General features: G+C 38.7%; 1 protein-coding gene across 2 annotated transcripts; it reads right to left on the minus strand.

The window, feature by feature from the left end:
• Positions 1-661: 661 nt before the first annotated feature.
• Positions 662-22,341, minus strand: usp10 (ubiquitin specific peptidase 10). 2 transcript variants are annotated; one of them, XM_005467047.3, is made up of 15 exons: positions 22,036-22,341; positions 16,283-16,351; positions 15,863-15,908; positions 15,367-15,426; positions 12,651-13,883; positions 10,411-10,502; positions 9,749-9,858; positions 9,608-9,666; positions 9,415-9,518; positions 8,899-8,998; positions 7,883-8,063; positions 6,845-7,010; positions 5,975-6,119; positions 5,387-5,452; positions 662-3,680 (listed from the first exon to the last, which is right to left on the minus strand). In XM_005467047.3, exons 1-15 carry the CDS (start codon positions 22,054-22,056, stop codon positions 3,493-3,495), a joined length of 2,640 nt encoding a protein of 879 aa, XP_005467104.1. In that variant the 5' UTR covers positions 22,057-22,341; the 3' UTR covers positions 662-3,492. The 2 variants fall into 2 exon arrangements, with proteins under 2 accessions (XP_005467104.1, XP_003442409.1); XM_003442361.4 differs by lacking the exon at positions 15,367-15,426.
• Positions 22,342-22,742: the final 401 nt, after the last annotated feature.

The raw sequence follows: 22,742 nt of genomic DNA on the forward strand, positions 1-22,742 counted from the left end.
CTGTAATTCCTGCTGCTTCCATCACCTTGGCCCAACAATATTCTCATATTACAGAAAATAACATGTGGTGCTGAACCAGTTCCATGCGTTCTTGCACTTCAGATCTGGTAGTGAATGGTGCAATACTATGGCCATCAAAATGACTACTCGCTGTTGAAAAACAGGCCCTGGAGTTTCAAAAAAACGTAGGTAGGAGCAGGCCACGACATCATTCCTGAATCATGGCTAAGAGAGACTCTTTGTTAGTAAAGGTGGTCTGTATGTAGATGTTCCAACGTGACATTTTCTTTTCAGGCTATAATAGGGAAGATCTTAAAGTAGCCTTCTAACATTAACAAGAAAAATACTACACTCCACTGTAAATTTCAGAGTAAAGCCACACTGCAGTAGAGGAGTGAGCTATAGTAAGAAAGGAATAAATAGTAAAGAACACTAAAGGGCAGAAAATCCTTACACTGCAAATTTTTCAATGATGGGTCTGCTTCCCATTAAACCAAACGGAGGCGAGAGCAGCCACGGCCTTAAACAGCACTGAGGCTGCCAGTGAGACCACAGGAGGGGGAGATATAACATACTACAAATACTACACATAGTACATGTTGACATACAGAAACAAGAGACCAATTAAAGGATGTGTGGTAGACCAAGACTCTGTGGATCATTTTGCTTTTTTCAGTTTATTGTGCACATGTTTCTGTAAGCCAGTCCGCGGAGTAGAGGCTGCAAAGGTTTTCAGTGGATAATAAAGCCAGGTAGTCTTTGGACTACACTTGATTAGCAAACTGCTTTTTGCACAATCCTTTATTTGAACAATAAACAAAATAGATGCTGGAGGCTTGAAATTAAAAGACAGTATAGATTTTTTTTTTATGTCAATAATATTCCAACAGTTCCCAGCAGACAATAGAGTTAGGAGCACATACTGAAAGAAAGACATCATTGAAGCATTTCACCAGCACATCTCCTGACCAGCCATCTGAGACCGAGATAAAAACTATACAACTGAAAGCATAAGCCATCTGTTCCAAAGTCCCATCATCCAAACATTCTTTAAAAAGGGAAAAGAAAGAATGCAAATCAACAATGTCACAATGTGTGCAGAAATGACTACGAAGCCAGCGGCAAGACTGAACCATGGTGAAAGATTTTAGGATGTACTGACTATCTAAGCAGCATGCCATTCCCTGTGTGTGACGATCAGCGGACTGTGATGAGATATGGCAACGAGACTTTGAATGAAAAATGGTAGGATATAAAGTGAATGGTAGGCGGTAGGGCCTGTATATAATGTTGACCTTTGGTTTCACGTGGGGAAGGCTTCTGATTTGGAAACCTACAAGGAACTTTAATCGATATTTTTCACCACGTAACGATGCTAAAATACTTTAAATCTAGTGTGTAATTTTGAAAAATGTTACTATGTTACTAAACTTTAATTTAAAGATAGGAACCAACTTTCTCATTGATTCCCATTTTAAGAGACTTATTAAATTCACACAAAGCTCTTAAAAGAAAATAAAATAAATGTCATTAAACTGCAGCTTTTCTTTGATCGGAGGCAGGGAAATGTTGAACCACTATCTCGCCTATGTCCCCAGTTCTTATTGTATAAAATCATATGAAAATACTTGTGCTGCTGTGTTAATACTGAGATGCTGACAATGGTGGTTGGAATAAAATGGGCCTTGAGCAAAAAATAAAACAAAACCAAACAAACAACATGACATAAATTGAAATAAAATTCAAGCGAAGAACTAGTTCAATTTTATTTGTTGTGCTTTAGCCGCTGTAATTTCTTTTCAAACCAACTTAAATGCAAGCATATTGTTCTGAAGGGAGCAAGAGCATTAGGACATCCGATAAATGATCAATGACGAAGAAAAACAGAAAAGAAATAAACCTAACATTTTTTTAGTGACATAAACAAAAATCATCACAATAAGTGAAATCATCAAAAGAAAAAAAATCATCTTCAACAAAAGCAAATACTAGCTCCTTTTATGTGCATGCCTGGGGTCTTTATGCAGAGCTTAGCGCGGATGTTGTCCCACTTCCCCGCAACACTCAGTTTTCCTCCCTCCACTGTGAGGAGACACTGAGCCACAAAAGAGTAAATACACAGGTGTCAGGTACATTCCCTTTACTCTTCACTTACATTAGACTTGCAGTCGCTGCCTGATTAGGGTTAGACTCGTACACTGAGTGGAAAAACGTCACACAATGAACCTAAGGCAGCCCCCCTGCTTTCTGCTGAGTTGGGGGTTAAGGAAGATGGTGTGGCTCAAAACTACACTGATAAGCCACCAGTACACAGATGGAACCTTTACACAAGAAAAGACAAACAATTAAAAATCAGACAGGAGAAGAAAATGTACAAGGGTGGGGTTTGCAGTGGGATCTGTCTTAACTGGCTGCCACTTCTCCAGTGCAAGAACTGAGTCTTAAAAGGACAAAACAAAAAACAGGCACATTCCTTCAGAACCCAAACAGGCATTCAGTCAGCTAGACCTTAGACTTTTTTCCTTTACATCTGAATCTAAATATTGGTAAAATATGCATTTTACTGTCATATTGTAATCAATCAGTTTATATTTTGTGCACAGAAGCTTATTAAGTTCTAAAGCTCATTAATATTTTGTAGATAGTTTTTTTTACCCCCTAAATCTAAACCCGAATAGCACAAGAAGGATCTCAAAAACAACAAAAACGTTCAGTTCCCATTCCCAACTCGCTTTTTCCCCCCCTGATGTTTTTGATGGCTCCAGTAGACTTAAAAAGCATCATAAAAGTGACAAAACGGAGGAGAAGGAGTTGGTGGTGGTTGTGGTGGTGGCAAAGAAGAAATCTGGCCTTGGGAGGAGAGACTTGCGATAATGCTGGTGCTGGGCCTTTTCAATGCACGAGGGCAATTAACAGGCTTTTAAACTGCTGCAAATTCACTAGGCCAACAGTTCCCCCTTAACTAAAAAGGCAAACACTGATAGTCCATTTGCAGCCCGTGGTGGATAGTTTTTCTTGCATGAGCGAGTCCACTGTTTGAGCCGAGCTGTGGGCTCAGTCAGAGGTGAGTCTCAGGTCCTAACCTGCAACCCCAATCTGTCTGCCTATTCAACAGTCCTTCTTTGCTGCTTTAAAAATAAATCAAAAAAAGAGGAACTCAAAACACAGCAGTGGTGCACAGAGAAGAGAGCAGTCACAGGGAAATCTTTGTGAATGCAGCTTGCCTCTCTTCTTCAGAAAAGGAGAAGAAAAAAAAGGAGACGAGGAAAAAGGTGTTGGAAAAGCTGGTTCTCAGGAAAGCGGGGACAGGAGGGAAGAAGAGGAAAATCTTGCAAGAGAACAAGTTAGGCAGTGTTCCTGTTCATTAGTTTTGTGTGTCTTTGTGTCGTGTGTAGATGTACTGTCAACGAGTGCATTGAGGATGCATGTTCTGTGTGTGTTTGTGAATATATTCAGGGTATCTTGCATGTACGTTGGGATGTGCGTGTGTGTCTACAGCAGGTCGACGCGACGGTAGTACAGCAGGTAGGCGGTGCGCTCTGCAGTCTGCTTCACCACCTGGTACTGGTTGATGACCTTCACTGTCTGGTCGTCAATGCGCAGCCAGCCGTTAAGACCGATGTGGAAGACATCCGTGGTGTAATGACCGCCTGTCGCACTGTTTCCATGGTGATACACAACTGGTGAAGTTGGAGAAAAGTGGAAAATTTTATTTAAGGTATTACTCATCCATGACTTCAATGTTGGGCACTGTAGTGCCAGCAATTCTTAAGTAAAGGCAAGCCAGTAAAGATCAGGTGATCGGCACATTGGTGTAGCATAAAGAATACACTATACTTACAGTACATCTACATACATATATCTAGTAGCGCATATATATCATGTCATGTTGAAAACAAAGTGTCAGGATGTAATAGAACTCATTTAGCCTGGAACTGCTATGAAAATTAGGAAAGTACAACCTCGGATCATCAAAAACCCCAAACATATTACAATGTCTCGTCATATAATTAAGAATAAATAAACCAAAAATGCATAAGCAGCTTTATGTATCAGCTTCATTCTCTCACATGGTTGGAAATTGTGTTTGCATTGGTTCATTTAGGTTTGTGGGCATTCATTTATGCACAGCTCTCTTAAGGTCCCATCACACAACATTTCAATGGGGTTCAGGCCTATTCTTTGACTGGAACACTGCAACACCCCAATTCTCTTCTTTTATTTATTGTAGATTTGCTGCTGTGGTTGGGAACATTATCCTGTTGCATCGCCTAATCTAGGAGTGCTCTGGCTGTCAGACGGCCTAACATTTGATTCTAGAATACTTTGGAAGGCACAGGAGTCTGTATCAGTTCTTGGTCGACTCAGTAATGTGGTGCCCTGCATTATGGTCAAACATCCCTACTTTGGCCTCATCTGTCCAAAGGCCATTGTTCCAGAAGTGTTGTGGTTTGTTCAGACGCAACTCTGCAGACCTTCATAGAGAGAGGCGTTCTGTTGGCAAACCTTCCAAACCAGTAATACTTGTTCAGTTTTAACATACTAACTACAAATGATTTAACTCTTGGGTAACCTGCAGTTTCTGAGAATTACACGGCCTGGCCTTGGGGTGAATTCGCTGGGAATTCCACTCCCAAGATTGTGGTATTTTGCAAACACACCTGAAAGCTGCAGACCAACAAACTGCCAAAATGTCTGCTTTTATAGAGGTGTTCACACTTGCTGATGATCAGTTGCACCTGGCTGCTATTTACCCTCTTAATTCCTATGAGAGCAGTAAAGATGTATTTGAGCTTCACTCCTGCATTTTTGGCTTAGCTTTTGTTAACTAAAAAAATGACTGTGTGAAATCATGTTGTTGAGGCTGTATTTACCCAATTTTAAAACGTGCTAAGGAAGATGACTTTGTGCACTGATACGCAAAAACCTTTGAATTTATTTAACATGACTGTATTTACTGTATATCCTAATCACTAAATCTATTTCTCTAACATATTACGGATAAAGCAGAACTCTAATCATTCCAAGCTCGAGCTTGTTATTGACAGTTGTTTGTGCATTTTTCATATTTTGTATATTGCTCAACATTTGAAAATAAAACAGGATGTTTAATGTGGCTTTTGCTTGAGCTGGGTGATGTTTGTGTTTTTTGTATTACTATCCCAAATAATTTCCTGGCGTGAAATGAAAGAACCAGCTGAGGTTCAACAAGACAGAACAGCAATTTTTTTTCACCCTTGGCAGCATTGTTATTTTGTGGTCAATGGAATCGCATCACAATGAATTACTAACTCCCAGAGTGACAACAGATTACAAAATAAAGCTTAATTACAACATTATGCAGAAGATACAAAAACAATATGGCCCAAATTAACAAAACACAAACCTGCAAAGAGCCTGTAAGTTCTTTGGCCTTTCACAACTTTGCTTCGCACTCCAGAGGACAAAAGATCTGAAAGAAAATCCACTAATTAGACCATGATGTTTTTAATGACTGTTTAAACCAGGACTAAAAAAAACAGAACATTCTGCACCATGTTTTACTGTTGGAATGTGAAAATTGACAGCCTTTAATGAAAATCATGCTGATGTTGCTGTAATTAACAAGCAGTGAGGTCTGAAAAGTCACTTGGAAACACATCTGAGTTTGCACAATATCTGTCAAATCAAGAAGTTGAAATGTCATAATTTGATAGTATAAACTGCAGCTGTAAGCTCAATTTTAGCACATTCACTTGTGGCATATTTGACTACAACACAGTATATATAAAAACTCAATTTCACTTTAAAAACCACACTATTTACATTAATTCTAAAAGCTTGAAACAAAAACAAACAGTATACACTTCTCAACTTTTGTCAGTCTGCATTGTTATGGTGCACACCAATTATCTGGATCAACTCTTAAAGGCACTGTGTGCTGTTCATGAACCAAGTATAACACTGCCACATGTGAGTGTTGATCTAGCCATACCTTTGCTGATTTCCAAGTCAACGGGGTAATCAATATTCTTTGTCAGTTTCTGGCAGCCTCCAGACTTTTCAAAAACAAATCTCTTGAGATGGAGCACCAGCACAGGGGGCAGCTCTTCTAGAGTAACCCTTCGGCTTATCTCAATCTGAAAGCAACAATGAGAACAATGAGCACTCGCAGAATGTACCATGCACACCAAATAATACAGTTTCACGGTAACAAAACTAACTGTAGAAATAAAACTTGTCGAAAAAAAGTGAACACAAAGCAAGGCTTTAACATTTTGCTGGAAATAAAATCAGCTAAGACGTTCAAAGCAGCAATTCGTGTTTTTATATTCTCTGGCTTTTAGAAGTACCAAAGTAACATTTTGGACCAAAAGACCAAAGTTAACCATCTAAATTGACAAAAAGCAAGAAGATAAAAACCTTTTACAAAAAAAAAAAAGCTCTAGAAAAATGCTTATTATACAGCTGTGGAGCAGATGTTCCTGCACCAGTTCTTCTAGCCTGATGTTCTAACACAGCACTGTTGCACTGATTCCTGAAGTTTTCCTCTTTCTTTAGTTGTTGTTGGGTCTATACCATGGTTCAAGACAATGATTACAATATGTGTGATGAAATCAGTGATGTTGTGTTCTACAGTGTGTACCCAACATCACTCTTCATCTAAACATCAATTCCAAAAATAAATTACTACACAAAATCACGTTATTTTGTGTGATCTGTTAAATTCAGAAAAAACATTAAGGGGGGGGGGAAGAAAAGAAAAAAAAAGGGGGGAAACAAAAAATGGAATTCGAGATCACAAAACTACAACGCAACACGGATCTGAACTGAAACATGTCATCAAAGTTGACTTTTCTAATACCTCTTGCTTGGTTTTAGAAGTGTAGCCCTGGACTGACTCTCGAGCCACCAAGGTTTCGAGAGCCTCCTGGACAGTGCGGATCTTGTCTGACTGGATGTCCAGCTGCAGGGTAAAGAATGGCTGCAGAGTGGCCGACTCTTTAGAGTTTTGCTGATACACCACCGATCTAAGAAAGAAGCAAAACAGCCGGTTGTTAGAATTGTAAACCGATACCAGCAAGATTTTTAATATTACCTCTCAGTAGTCAAAACATACAGCATAACAATCAGCTCAAATACATTACGATGCATTTTTTTAACCACTTTCTGAAATTCCTGTTAAAACTACTCAGAGGGCATCAGTAGTTTGTTTTGCAGTTTACAGCTTTCACTATAATCATGCAAGTTATTTAATTACACCTTTAAATTCAGGAAAGATGATATTCTACTAATGATTACTGCTGTAATTCCCCCAAGTCAAATCAATTTCTCTGAACAGCAGTTTAAAAGAAGTAGATGGGTTATAGCCAAGCTCTGTGGGCATACCCACCACTCTGTAAACACATGCCTATATTCAGTTTCTCTCACAACCATTTCGGAGAAAAAAAAATCCTTAAGGACATTTAAAACACTGTGCAACCAGTGTACACCATCACCGTGCCAGACCAGAACCTCGCAGAACATATTATTTAGTCAGGCAACAGCCGCAGATTCTTAACTTTCCAATTTGTCTGAAAGTTAAGACCTTTGTTTGTGGATGGTTGCCCCACGTCATGCTGTCGAGACTTTTGACCGCACTGACCCACATGGGCTGTCATTCTGAAGTGCTGTGGTGCGTGCTGGAGAAAAGCTGGAAAAAACTGGGGGTGGATGACTAATTTGTGATGTCACCATGAAACGAGGTCAAAAACTTTAACCCAGTAACCAGCTGAGGACTCGCAGATGAAGCCGATACAAATTTTTGATTGGTGTATAACAGGAAGCAGGACAATGCAAACATTATTAAGTTTAATCAGAAATTCTTCCTATACAGAGGGTTTCACAGCAATCTGACATGTACCTGATGTGTCCACCAAAGATATCAGTGATGGGTGTGCGGACAAAGTCAGCTTGGCGAGTGATCGACGTCTTGTTTCGGGGACCCACTTGCTCCCACTCATCCTCACTACCTTCCTCCTCCTTATCAGCACCATCCTCCTCCACGCCTGGCTCGGACTCTGGTCCATTAGGTGTGGGAGCTTCTGTTAAAAAATAAATAAATAAATGTAAACCACTCTGAAGAACAGCTATTTGATCTTTAAAGTGTCTGAAAGCAAAATGTCTTCTAAAACTAAGCTGTTTTAGAGCTCTTAACTGGGATAAGTACAAATATCTTCCATTCTGAACTATAGGGCTAAAGGTTTTGGATTGATTGGCTGTCATTTGAGTAGATTCTCATTTGCTGGACAATTGCCAGTGCTACTTTCAAAATAAAAATAATTAAATAAAAGTGCTATATCAACAGTCATTAATTCTGTGATGGGAGAGCTCCACAATACCTGTGAAAAACACCCCCGCATATGGGTGGCTGCCAGCAAACTAACAACACATTAAATAAGCCTGCGGTTTGGCTGCGTTTTGTAAAACCGGCGAAAAGGTTAACTGTAAACTCTGGAAGAATTTCCATGTCAAAGCTTAGCTAGCAATCCTTTGGCCTTTGGTTGTAAAGTTATCAGAATTGTTATAATGTTTGGTCTAATGATGAAGGCATGAGAATATGTCCACAGCTTCACTCAGGCACTTCAGGCTCTCTCAGTAGCAGCAGCTTTGCCCAGACCAAGCTGGATGTGAAGTTTCCCCTCTGAGCCATTTTTCCATTTTGGCAAAAGTCAATTAAAATGATTTCAGCTTACAATAAAAAAAAAATAGAAAAAGGAAAAGAGGGAAATGATTTAATATGCTGCAATACTAGCTTTTTGTTTCTATTTATAATTTAGGCCAACACTAGGGAAGTTACTCTAAAGATAACATACGCAAAAAAGGGCAAAGCCATGCTTAGACTACCTGGCATATGCTATTCATAGACAAGTTACTTACTCTCTTCCTGAGGCGAGATTAGTTTCTTCAATGCTAGCATCTCCTCATGCAATCCATTGAGCGTGAACCCAAGATACTCCTCCGCGTCCTCTTGTCGACCCTGAGATTAAAGCATAAGGACATCAGCCACATTAACTCTTCAAAGAATGCCTAAAGTCAAATAAAAACCTTGCAGACATTAAAAAAAAAGCAAACTCATTCACTGAGGTAAACAGAAAGGAAGCATGCACACAGTAAGAGGCAGGATGAAAGGAAGCCTCATTAAATATCAAAGATAACCATCTCCTTCAGTGCATCAGAGTTCTTTTCTTAATTAAAACTGAATCAAACTTGAATCAGCAGGTTAAATGTTAAATAGCAAACAAGTTACGTCCTGCTAAAATGTTTCTTAAACGCAACAAAACCTCCCGTGCGCACTGTCTGTCCCACAAGAAGTACATTTAAACTGTTAGTTAAAAAAAACCACCCTTACATGCTGCTTTGCAGTGTTTATATAAAGCTGACACCGTGGTTTACCTTCTCAGAAAGACTTGATTTGATGAGAGTGAGGAGTTTGTAAATGTAAGTTGGTTCAAAAGGTGCACCAGGTCGGATGTCTTTTGTGACCTTATCTCCAACAGCTGTAAACACAGTTAGGAATCGTAAATCATCGGTGACGCCGACAGGAAATGACGCAAATATCTTTGGGCATGCTGTCTTAATATCTTACCCTGCTGTTTGGCTTTAGATGGCACGGGCATATTGTTGAACTCGTTCACCAGTCTTACACTGAGAGACACAAACAACTGAGATGTCTCTGTGGCTGATGCTTTTTAACAAAAAGATATAAACTTCTAGAAATGCTACTTACAAGTTGTCTATCATGGGTGTGGAGGTGCATGGTCTCTGCGTTTCATTGTGCAGAGGAATGGACTTCATCAGGTGATACATGGGAGGGCAGGCAATCAGGGCCTGTAGAGTCTGGGTGTTCAGAGTCAAGGTGAAAAATGATGTGTAGGAAAGGTATTATGACAAGCTACTTAAAGATATCTGCATTTGATGCAAATGTGTGATTAAGTTTTAAACTGAGGAAATCCCCAGCGGTCTTTAAAGGTCTTAAAATTGAGATGTATTTTGCATTCAATTAGTTAAAATACACGTGGGAAAAGTCTAAAATTTTCCACCAGTTTGAGAAAAAAAAAAAAAAAATAACACTAAACAAAGAAACAGACACCAAAATCACAGCATTGTTGTCTGCAATATCTTATCACATTTACACGCGATTGATGTTAAGATATCAAATGAACCAGATATACCTCAAAATAACCAAGTTGTTAGCAATCTAAATGCCATCAAACGAGCAGGCCCTATAAACGTTTTGAAACAACGTTACAACCAAGTAATATTTTTACAATGGCACATGTTCCCCTGAGACTTGGGCCATTTGGCTTAATAACAATGTAACATCAAGAAACTAACAACCAAGTAGTTAAAATCAAAGGAACAATAAAAACTGAAGCATGAAAAGGATACAGCGTTGATATAGCACCAGTTTCCCTTGTTGATCAGTCCTCTCGGCTGCAAAGACACTGGTTTATGTATCAACTTCACATTCTCAATAAGTTCTGGGGATTCAAAGAAAACACAATATTCTTAAACAGGTAGCTTCGCACAGCTGTGACAAAGAAAAAAGTATGTGTCATAAAGATAAATCAAAACAATTGTTTCTTCGTCTACTCCTGCCTCAAATGGCAACAGCATAAGAGGCTGAATGAATAAGACCAAGGTCTTGCTGTACCACGCCTAGGAAGGAAGACTGTCATTCAAAAAGACAGCTTCCATGGTAACGTGGGAATAGTTTCATAGTTTCACACAAATAAGAACAAAAAAACCATCAATTTGGCTGAGACTAAAGGAACAAAGGCAAATGCACATTTAGACAGAACAAATAAATCGTAAGTACAATCATTGTTACTTCTTCACAAACTGGCATTATCTCCATTTTCATAACAAGTCAAACCACTGAGCTCACTTTTAAGCTACTACAATTAAGACTAAATGTCAGTTAATCGCATCTCATTTATCATATCAGTCACAGACAGCGACCCTTTAACAGCTTTTTCCTATGTGTATTATACCAAGGTATTTTTTTCAATATATACATATTTACAGTGTAGAAATGGACACTGTTTCATGTCTGATTATGGTCTACATTTCTGATTTTACCAACCTCTGACTACTTTTGAACAGTGATATGCACACAAGTGTGAAATATCCAAGAAACTTGCATATAAAGAAAAAGAAGAAAAAAAAAAAGGTAGTTTGCTGCAGTGCTAAAGAATATATATATAAAGTTCATAGATTATTTTTTCTTTTTGGTCCATTTCAATCAATCACTTTTATATATACAAACAACTAGTCTGTGGCTCCAAACTGGTGTATTTCAAGCTAGGCTGATTGTTTAAGTTCAAATGTGGCTAGTACAGACTAAACACCATCAAATAAACACATTTAAATTAACGTGCTTAGGAACCAACATGCCCGCTACTCAACAGCGAGTATACATTTTCATCTTACAGTAAATGCATTAATAATTATAGCCTACAGTCTTTGCTATGTTGTGCCATACTTGCATTGTGTGTACTTCTGCACACTTCTAGAATAACCACTCCTTAAAAAAAATGGCAAAGATTGATCACTGTCACGCTATCAAATATGTTGTGCAGATAAAAATAAACCTTCAATTTTTTCTGGTTCATCTGTAGGCTCACCTAAAATTATCAGTCTCATAGTAATGCAGAAACATTGAAATGAGAAAGTTTTATCTGAAGGGACACATAATTACTGAAGGGTACCTTAGAAGAGAGACAGTGTGTTGAATATGTGAACTTTTACAGGATTGTGTTTAAATTCTACCTCAAACCAGTGTCAGAGAGGACAAACGAATTAAGTCTGGTAAGTTCCCGTAACCTTCTGAGACAACAACCACAAAATGTAGTGTAATTAGGTTCATCTCCCCAGAAAACAATCAGCTCACCACTGTTAAGAGCAAAGCACTGAATACGATTTGGGGACAAGAAACAACACAATATTTTGCATTTTTCATTCCGTCTTCCAGCTTGTAAAATCTAATTTTAAAAACCTTCATATGAGAAACTGTTTTTCTAGCCTGTTCTGATCAATAACACATTTCAAGACGCTGTTTCACTGTGTGAAATCTCAGGCTGTGACTCATCTTGAATCATTATCTCATTTCCTTAAGTAAAAAAAACAAAGTATTCACGAGGTGTCACATCTCAGCTCCTTGCAGTTGATCAATTATACCCGTACTGCAGCTCTGATCGGAACAACTGGAATAATTTAAACAGTAAATAAAACCTGATAGCCATTCTGCATGTAGCACCACCATCTAGTGGTAATTTCTTGAAAAGGAATGCAACAGTCCCTTAACTTCTCTTTAAAGCAAGCCGTCAGTGAGAAATCTGTGCACCTCAAACTTACCATACCATCAGTATAATGAGTTGCAAAATGCATCGCTCTTTTTTAAAATATACCCTACTCTTTTCAGTGATCCCAATTTTAAAAGCTTATTCTATTCGATATGCAAGTATGAACAGTACAATCACCTCAACACTGCCACCAAGTGGAATGGATTGAATTTTGCAGAACATACCTTTTGCAAAAAAAAAAAAATAATAAACTTACACCAAATTAAAAAGTAGTAATGGCGGAATGTTTTTAGAAGGTAAATTATCAGCTTCTTTATAAAATACCTGCAAGTTTAGGGGCCATAGGATCCTCAGATACATGGACAGGACCTTCTTTTACTTCCCCAACTTTCTCAGGCTGCTCTGGCACAGCGACAGAGGGAGATACTGCTTCCACAACATTCTTTACCTCCACAAATGCCTGAGGGCCACCAGGTAGAGGCTTGGAATTGTGAAAGAGGCTAGCCCAGGATTTCGGAAGATTGGCAGTAGGTGCAGCTGGAGTGGCAGGTGAATGTGCCTGCTCTGTCACTACTGACTGGGCAGCTGACTCTGGGATGACCTGCTGAACCTGGTCCCCACTCTCAATGTCCTCTTTGTGTCCATCTGCACTGACAGGAGTGGTAGACTCTGCTAGCCCATTTGCCACCCCATTGTCTGCCATCTCTCCTCCCTCTAGTTCAGTAGTCGTAATGGAAGTGATGACAGAGATGACAGCAGCTGAAGTAGGAAGAGGTGATTTGGAGAGTGGGCTATGTGGAGTATCTGAAAGTTCAGGGCTCTGTGGAGCCAAATGATCTGGCTGCTGATCTGCAGTCCTTGGTCCCTCTGTCATCCCTCTGCTTTGAGAGGAGGATGAACAGGGGGAAGTTGCATTGTTGCCATCTGATAAAGAGGCAGCTCCACTTGCTAAGTCCAAAGAAGAGTCATCAGGGCTATCACTAGTCCTCTGATTGGCAGTGGATGTGGGGGCACACTTGGCTGCTGCCACAGCAGCTGTTGGTGTTGCTGTGGAGGCGGGTCCCGGGGTGGAAAGTTCAGCCCCTGACAATGCCTTACTGTCCACATCCTCAGTACTGTGGTGTGGGCCACTGAGTGCATGTCCGTTCACCAGTGCTGTCACAGGTGTCCCATCCGCTGTACTGGTGCTGCTGCTGTTGCTGCCAGTTGACGGTTCCAGGTAATTGTAGTACCCAGGCGGTCGTTTTTTCTTTTTCTTTCGCTCTCTCTGTCCCAGGTTACCAGGGAGTCCATCCATGTCTGGACATGGCTGGTGATTGTCCAGGGCTGAGGCCTCCGAGTCAGGTCCATCCAGTGAGTTGAAGTGTGCCCCGTCAGGGACATCAGCTGCTGGAGAAGCTGTCTGTTGAGCTTTCTGGGCCGGCTGGCAGCCCAGGATGAACTCAGGAGCCTGTGGGTTTAGGGTACTCGACACCTTGTATAAAGGATCATTGCCCCCAACAGCCTTGGAATCCATCACCTCGTCAACACCAAACTCAATGTGCTGATAGTCTTCTCCTGCAGATAACATTTCAGTCAATTAGAAATACAGAGCACTGTTTTGATTAATTCCTACATATTAAAACCAGGCTGTGGTATCTGACTTTGCTGCAGAATGTCACGTAAAATCCTTTTTCCTGAACAAGCAAACCGTTACTCAAGGGGGTCGTGGGAGCTCTGACGGGATCAAAGATACCAACAAAAAGGAAGAAATTCTTCTAGACCTATTTTTGACAACTACTGCCGTCCAATCCAAACCAAATTCCTTCTGGTCTCACATAAATCCCAGAAGTGGGGCGATTCAACACTTAAAATTGGGTCTGGGAAGGACAATATAGTCTTAGGGATAAAACTTCTTTCACTTACTTATGACTCTCATTTTAAGGGAAAAAACCCAATAAAGTAAAAATAAATAAATAAAAAACATTTTTTGGCACAATCCTGTGTGGTCAGTGGCCAGATGTTATCAATATTCTGTTGAAACTATTCAAGTTAAACTGCTACAAAAAACATTCAATGTCAAGTTGAAAATCAATAGTTTTGACTAATGGTTTATTATAAGCTGAGTTTATTTTGATGACAATTTGAGATACCATTTTTCTCAATCATTCTTGAAGGTTTAATTAAAATGTTTTTGTTTGTTTTTTTAATTTAGGCAATGACGTGCGATTTAACAAGTGTCTAAAATCACTTTAAAAAGGATTACAAAAGGGATACAATACGGTTGATAAACAAAGGTAGTCAATAGAAAGGAAGTCAAACTTAACTGACTGCAGACACGCATCAATAATCCTTACTTCCTGAATATTTTTAACAGCATTTTTAGGTGTTGGAAACTTCAGCAATGCAGAACAATGTAAAACAAATACATGACTTTTTTTAAGTTAATTTTTGGATAAAATGTGTCACACAGCAGTTTGAACTGTAAGTTATTATGCAGTGAGAGGTGCAAAGTGCAAAGGTGAAACATTAGCAAGTGCAAATCAGGAAGAAAAAAAATCATCCAAGTCATCATGACACAGCTGATTGGCCAACCACATGTAATCTCTGATGCCCTGCAGAAGGTAAGAGGGCACTGAAACACAAGGTACTCCCTCTACTGAGATGAGAGGAATCTGTTAGTGTTAGTGTTACTGAAATTGCACTTCATTACTGTAAAATGCATTCAGCAGTGAAACCTTAATGTAAGGATAAACATGTACACACATGTTAGCAACCGCATAAAATCATCTCTATGCCCTTAGTAAATAAGCCGTGATTGGTAAGTCATTAAAATGCAATTCAATTTTATTTTAACTGAGACCTACAGTAGTGAAAATGTATTATATGCAAGAAAAGATAAGATACTTCGCAGTACCTTAAGCATGCAAAGCTTTATAGGTTTTACCAACAGGCAAGAGAAAGAATACAGGCAAAAAGTTTAGAAAGCCACCAGTTTTTGAAACCTGGATTTTCAGTTTTACAGCAAACGTACAAGAGGGTATCAGACTCCTCAACTCACCGCAAACCTGCAGTCCCATAGACTCCATAATAAAAGGTACAGCAGGAGTGCAGTAAGATCCTAAATAATCAATACAAATCAAGGTAAGGCAATTGTCATGTGCATATAGGTACTATTTGAAAGAAAGGTGGCTGCTCTAACATTTTTGATTTTGGTGGGCAAAAAAAAAGAAAAAAAAAAAAAAGGTGGTGGTGGTGGGTCAAGATTTAGTGGAATTTATAAACCGTTTCAAACAATATTGCACAAATGTATTTTAAAAATAAATAAATGACAGGAAAAGCATCTTCCTGCAAGGCAAGCCAGATCAGCTATACCTGGGCTTCAGCCATACATTTAGTCCTGCTCTGAAAAACAAATTTATGCCAACTAAGAGCAGGAGAACAGTCAGCCCATGTCTACTTTAGAGTAGTTTGATGTTGAATTTTTTTTTTTTTTTTTTAAACAATAAAAAAAAAAAAAACAATGTAGGAAATTAGCTTATGTAAAAACTACATACCAGAAGACTGAGTGACACACTGGACTTTGTCATTGAACGGAGGAAGCTGCAAAGAGAGAGAAAATATAAGTTGTGATAAAGACCCAGCAGGTAGCCACAAAAGTAATACTTAAAATAGGTATGACTGATATCTTAAGACCATTTTGAAGTATAGAATTACCATTTGCCAGATATATGCAATTTGGCTCAATGGTCAATTTCAGTAATCCTGAAGCCCTGATTTCGGACTATTAGGGCTACTGTTAAGCAAATTTATTTGAATTTTATTTCTCCAGAAACCTTGCTGTTTCCATTGAGAGGATATCCTGACGAGGCCAACACGACTACTCAAAAATAAATGCAATTCTTTTTCTTTAATTTAATAATGACTTCTTAATGGAATAATGACCGCTACTGCTTTTTCTGGACCAATCTGCTTACCTCAACATAACATCGTGGAGTCACAAAAAACTGATTGATCTCATCAGGGCTGAATTCCCCAAAGATGTACTGTGGGAACAAAATTAATACAACCATTAACTGAAAAGGAAAGACAATGGAATAAAATACACTATAAAATAAAATAAAAAATTTAAAAACAATCAAGAACTATCAGATTATTGATTAGTATAAAATATAAAATCAAGGGGGAAAAAATTTAAGCAGTGTTCACTGTAGACAGGTCATTCAACCTCATAACTGGAATGCAATCAAAAGGTGCCGTCATTTCAAAATCTAGGTATTAGGACACAGGATACAGGAGTCCTCCATCACCCATTCAATTTACAATGCTAACCTGTGCAAACTGATGAGTCATGCAGTGTTATACATAAACCATGAGCACAAACAGCTCTGAATCTCGGCCTGTTTTATCTAGGTGAAGTAGGTTTGTCAGTTTGTTAAAGGTTAACACAAAGCATTCTTTTGAATGCTTTGTGTTAACCGTTAGGCATCATAAAAAGCATTGTTGTACTTAAAACAAGCCAAAGCAGGCCTCTGTTGTAACTTCACGGACTGCTTTTAACACATGTGCCTGCTTTGAGGTGACACAAGATTACTGGGATTTGAATTAAACATATATTTTACTTCACTTTTCCACCTATACCATCCACTCCCCTTATATAATAGTATCTTCACTTTATTTATTAGTGTAGCTGAGTTAGTTTCTTCTGCTTTGACACACACAGACATGGTGAAACAGAGCAGAGGAAAGAATCCATCACTGATGGCAAATGAACTGATAAGAATTTAGCCATTCCGATTCCGTTATCGATGTCACTTATCATTCGATTCATTTATCGATTGTCATTCCATTTTCACTGGCTCCATTTTGCCATTTTCCATCTCTGACACACAAACTGAAATCAGCCGATTGTAGTGCGAGTGCAAGAACAGATGAGCACTATTGATAGGCAAGCAGACTAACAATTCCAAGGAAATTGACTACTGGGAACCAGTTTTCTACAAAAAAAACAGTTCTTGATTCCCATCCCTACCTCTCAGACTGACCGACAGACCTTGTTATAATCAACAAGTTGTGTCACCTGCGTTTGCCAAATTAACACTTCTAATGAGGTAGGTTCCATCAGTTCAAGACACTACATGCCATTAAACATTCATCACACACACACACACACACACACACACACACACAGGTGGCACTAACATAAAATCTATGATCATCTTCAAACTGTTTTTGAAGTTGATGTTTCAGGTATCAAAAAATGTAGATGCATTGCAAAATTAAAACTGTTAGAAGTTTACTATTTTGAAATTTTAATAAAGCAACCAGCTAGACTTAAATGAGTAGTCAGCTGCTCAGCCAGCACTTATGGAAAGCTGCATATATGAACTTGAAATTAAGACTTCAAAGTTAACTCATTTTATCAGATTAACCAAAAACAATCAAACTACAATATTACTCATTGCACACACTACAACCACCTTCAAATGAAGCCAGGGCTATGTTGTAGGGGTTTATATTATGTGTAGTGGATGCAGGCAAAACAAATTAGAAGGCTTAGAAATCTTCACGCAGCACTTCGTCATGCACCCTCTGATGATGAAGTTTAGGCGGACTGTATAAAAGCCAACATTATTTGACATGTTTTTACTACACTGTTTTCTGATGTTGCTTACAGTGTTATTAATTCATTTTCCACAGAATCACCACAACAGCAACTATAATTTTGCGTTATACCTTGAGAGGGAAAAAAACAAACAAACAAAACAAAAAAAAAACTGAGCCAATGAAGGGCCCACATGCACAACTTAAAAAAGGTGAAATGGACTCACAAGCCATGCTGTGAATCCTTTCGGTGCAATAAACAGTGGAACGTGAAAGGGTAGTCACAGAGAAAAGAAACTGCAGCTCAAGCATATATAACTTTTTGCAAACGAGGCCCCACGCGAGGGCCCGCATTGCTGAAATGGCACTACAAGCGACAAACAGCCAGCCATGATCCAGCGGCCTCAGGATGGCTAATACAATCACAACAGAAAGAATGTCCCTTTGCTCCTTTCTGCAGGCATGCCACACGTACCACACTAAGCTTCCCTTGCTGATCGTTTGGACTGCGGATTACAACAAATTAGCCATCTGTATGATTTTAGCACAATTTAATGACGACATCACACAAACAAGAAAGAGCCAAGAATAAGAAGAATAAGTAATCATAAGTAAGAATAAGACTAGAAAGATAAGGTGATTTATAGACTTTAGTGAGTTTCACTACTGGTGACTGACTATTAGTGATAGTGTGATTCACAAATTTAAATTTAAAACGATGTCAGTGCTGTGAAATATACAGATGTGTACTACGACAATCCTAAAACTGATGTCGTGCAAACAATCCGTTTTATTCTAAGCACAGGCTTGTTTACCTAAACTGATTTGCGGAGTTATTAATGGGTAACTTGGCTGAACATAAAAATGCTGCAGTGCCAGTACAAATAAGGTCAGACTAGTTTTTCAATGAGTCTCCCGAGCATGCCTGTGCCTGCTGGTAGTGTGATGTAGTAAAACGGTGGCAATAATTACAAACCATTAAAAAAAAAATTATTAAAAATTGGGACAAATAACGGCGTTACAATCATTTCCACCTCATCTGCTCTCAGGCAAAAGCAACTGCTCATAAATGTGCGAACACTTTCAATTTTCTGAGACTAAGCCATAACACAGGCACATATTCCCTTTCAATTAATATGAGGACTTATTTGAACATTCTGATTCCCATTGGAAGATAAAACAATGATACTAGAAGAACAATTTCATCCTGTGGACCCCTGATATTAATCATCCCAAGGACAAGTTCCAGATCAATGGCAGCTAAACTCACTGAGTGAAAAATGTTTTTAAGGTGCAGATTTATTTTTACATTTTTAAGATGCTTAAAGTTTGATTCTGCTGAATTTTTAATGTGTCACATTGAGAAGAGTTTCTAATCTTTAGTCTCAATTGAACTAATAAGAGTGGAGTAAATAATTTGCTGACAAATAGCCCTCTGCTAACACTATGTCACAAAATCATGTAGATCTGCCAATAGTTGTTGATAAAAGTAAAGTTACTCTGATAACTAATCTTTACACCTGGAGTTTTCCTTTTATTTTTTATTTTTCTTTAAATGGGATTGTTTTACAATTTCCTGTTTCCCAATCAAGGATTTTTTTGTGTTTTCAGTTTCCACATCTGTAATGGGACACATGCTAATTTCAAAACAGGGATCAAACTACTGGAATCCCTCAATAACAAAGCTTATATGGTTTATACATAAAATTCCTAACAGCTTTTTTAATCTCTTAGCAGTTGAGTAAGATCTAAAGGGAAGGCCATTGGTTACACACCCTTGAAGATACAAGGAGATGAGATAAATAAAATACAGCTCCCATGTTCAAAAATGAAAAATAGCCATCACTGTGTAAAAATCTTTATGGTGTTATAACATGTTGTACTTACACAAGCAATAAATGCTACCGTGCCTATACCCCTGAGCTACAGCTTAAGGTTAATGATGGTATTTCAGCAGATGTAAGGCTTTTTGTGGTCAAGACAACTTTAGAAAACCTTGACTCAGATGTCTACATTGACAGCGGTAAAATACACTTTTTTGACAGACTATCATAACAAGACTATCGGAATAAAAGGTTTAAATATTCATGTAATTTAAATGTCTTCTCTTTTTTTTTTTTAAATTAAGACACAGCAGTGGTCTTACTTTAACTGTCTTAGAGGTTATTAAACTAAACCAAAAACCAATACAATCCCAAATAAAATTACCTTCCCACCCCAAAAATAAAATATAATCACTGAAATCCTTTAACTAGCTTTCAAACTAGCTCAACTTTACTAATAAGCTAAAATAAAGGAGCAATAATGGTATGTTAATTTGAAGTGTCACATTTGGTAGATTATGCATTAACAAGATGACTTACCACAAGCAGAACACTATCTGCCTTTATCTCCCAGTGCAGAAGAATTGATAAGCATTTCCAGAATTACCTGTTTGCTAAACTTCTACTCAGAAGACTGATGTCCCTTCTGGTGCTCATGTGTCTTTTACTGCCTCACCTGTTTATCGACCAATTTTAGCCCCAGTGTTAGTATTTTTACCCAGCAATTTCACAGAATAAATCAACAGCAAACCTTTCAGTCGCCTGCCTTCTGTGACTACTTTACAGAGGGATAGCTATTAAAATGAGGGGTTTTGTAACAGAGTAAAAGTGGTGACAAACAGAGGAAAGCAGACCCAATGAAATAGTTGATGATGCTCCAGATCTGCTGGGTTACCGTTGCTGTGGAGCACAGTCTGGAAAACACTAATTTAGAGCGTTGGTGAAAGCTTCCATGCATTACTTTTCACTCTATGCTATTCATACTAACAAAAACCAAAAGATACTATGCAACTCTGTATCGGTCAGTTCAGTTATGAGAATTTATTTCAGCAAATATTGACATGTAAATTAAAAGGGATAAAAAAAAAAAGATGTTCAGCCGGTTTTCCCGTGAAACTTTCACTTTAATAAAGAGGGAACCAATAGAAACGCTCAATTTGGAAGCCAGGAAGAAAGTTGAAAGCATGCAGAATTACTTTAGTACAGCAGATTTCCCTTACTACAGTGGTTAGCCAGGTTCCGTTTCTTAATAAAGTTAGAACTCGACACTTCACTTGACTCCAATTCTGATTAATTTTTAGTATGTGAGGTTTTTCTTCTCTAGTTAAACTTTAATTCAGTCTCTTACTAGTAGACTAGAGACCTGGCGTGTTTCTGCATGTAAAACTAGACCTCAAAATGGGCCTTCCAACATGACAGCTAGCTTTTCCAGAAATAACACCAAACTCGTTAGGTTACCTCCAATCCAAGCTCAGTCACGTGGACGGTGGCTCTGTAAGCAGCGTGCAAGCTCAACCCTGATCCTCATTGTTTCCATATCAAGTAACTCTTCGCTATCAACGAAGGCCCACACTGTCGAATGTGTATTTAGCTAACTAGCTAGCGGACAGACAGCAAAGTCTAAGCACACCACCTGTGCAAAACAGTTAGCATACTAGAAGCTAAACGAGCAGCACGAAAACGTTATACCGCTCCAGAAACACTTATAAACGCCAAGTGATCGCATGCAAAATATTCCACTAGACCGTTATTATGCTTTCTGACTACCCCGAGAAAACCAATAACTTATTGGTAGTTATAAAAATAAGATATGGCAGCAGGCCTGTGGCAGCACTGAGCAGGTGGGCCATGCATACACGCAGCAGTTTTCGGTCACTTTTCTCTAAGAAATATTACATGACATTTGTGGACTATTACTTCGAAGTATCACGAACATTTGATTGAGCAAGTTTTCGTGTCGTTTAATTAAAAGCGGTTGTCATCGCCTCAAGAACTGCAACGTTAAGTACTGCTGGTTCATTTGAATGGAAGGACCTGGGGCCTGTTAGCTCACGTTACCATGCTGGTGGTATTCCAATGAGGCTTAGGGGGGGCATTAGCAAGCACTTTTTAGTACTTCAGCAGTTCAATGACACGACAGGCCAAATGTTTAAAATAACAACACACAACTGACCAAAATTAAATTATTGTGTGGCGTTAGCTTTGGTCAAAATGGTGCAGAATCAAAGAGCGATCTGAAGTCCAAAAATAAGAGACTGCACGAGTTGTTTTGGAGGCTAATGATAGCGAGCTAGCTTAGCTACCTGGTTGCTGTAAGAAGCCATGCTCCCGGTGAGGTTTTCTGTCCTCCGCTGACGAGATGAAGAATCCCCCGGGAAGGTGTTGTAGGTTTCTACTGACAGCTACAAAAGGTGGTCTACTTCGACGTCATTGTCATTTACCCAACGGTGTCCTGCCAGTCGAAAGTTTTGATCTATGTAATGCATCAGCACTTCATGCTGTTCGCCTTGCCGTCACCGCCATTTCTGTCTAGCATCTCCCTTGCTTGCTAGCCAGAGCAGCGCGCGGTCGGTTGTAACGGCAGCGTGAGCTCAGGGAGTAACGCCAAATACTTCCGATGAGTACTGATTCTAAGATTTCATAATAAAAAGGCTTCATTAATACTTTTGGTACGAATACCACTACTTACAATGATAACAATAATAATATTAACAATACTCGAAAATTTAATAGAAAAAAATTAACGGGTGCAGATGGTTGATTTTATATTTACAAAGTTTCAGCATTTAGACAGTAAATGAACCGAAAGAACAAAACCCAGTGTGGATAGTAACCAAAATTAAACTCAACTGAAAAATAAACTAACACTAAATAAAATATAATAGAATATAAAATTGCACTCCAAGATCCTGCAAAGGTTTCAAGGGATGGTGAAAAAAATCACATTCAGTGTAGCTTTAGATTGTAAGTGCTAATTATGATTGCTGATCGTTTACACTCACTGATAGGT

Source organism: Oreochromis niloticus, linkage group LG1 (genome assembly GCF_001858045.2).
Source record: "Oreochromis niloticus isolate F11D_XX linkage group LG1, O_niloticus_UMD_NMBU, whole genome shotgun sequence".
Lineage (NCBI taxonomy): Eukaryota > Metazoa > Chordata > Actinopteri > Cichliformes > Cichlidae > Oreochromis > Oreochromis niloticus.

Bases quoted from the DNA above. Each gene is read 5' to 3' on its own strand.
- usp10 (XM_005467047.3), bottom strand. From the start codon at position 22,056: ATGGCTTCTTACAGCAACCAG. The intron at 15,909-16,282 runs GTAAGCAGATTG...CTCTCTTTGCAG, and splicing joins CTCCACGATGTTATGTTGAG to CTTCCTCCGTTCAATGACAA. The intron at 5,453-5,974 runs GTATGGCTAGAT...ATTTTCTTTCAG, and splicing joins TGACTTGGAAATCAGCAAAG to ATCTTTTGTCCTCTGGAGTG.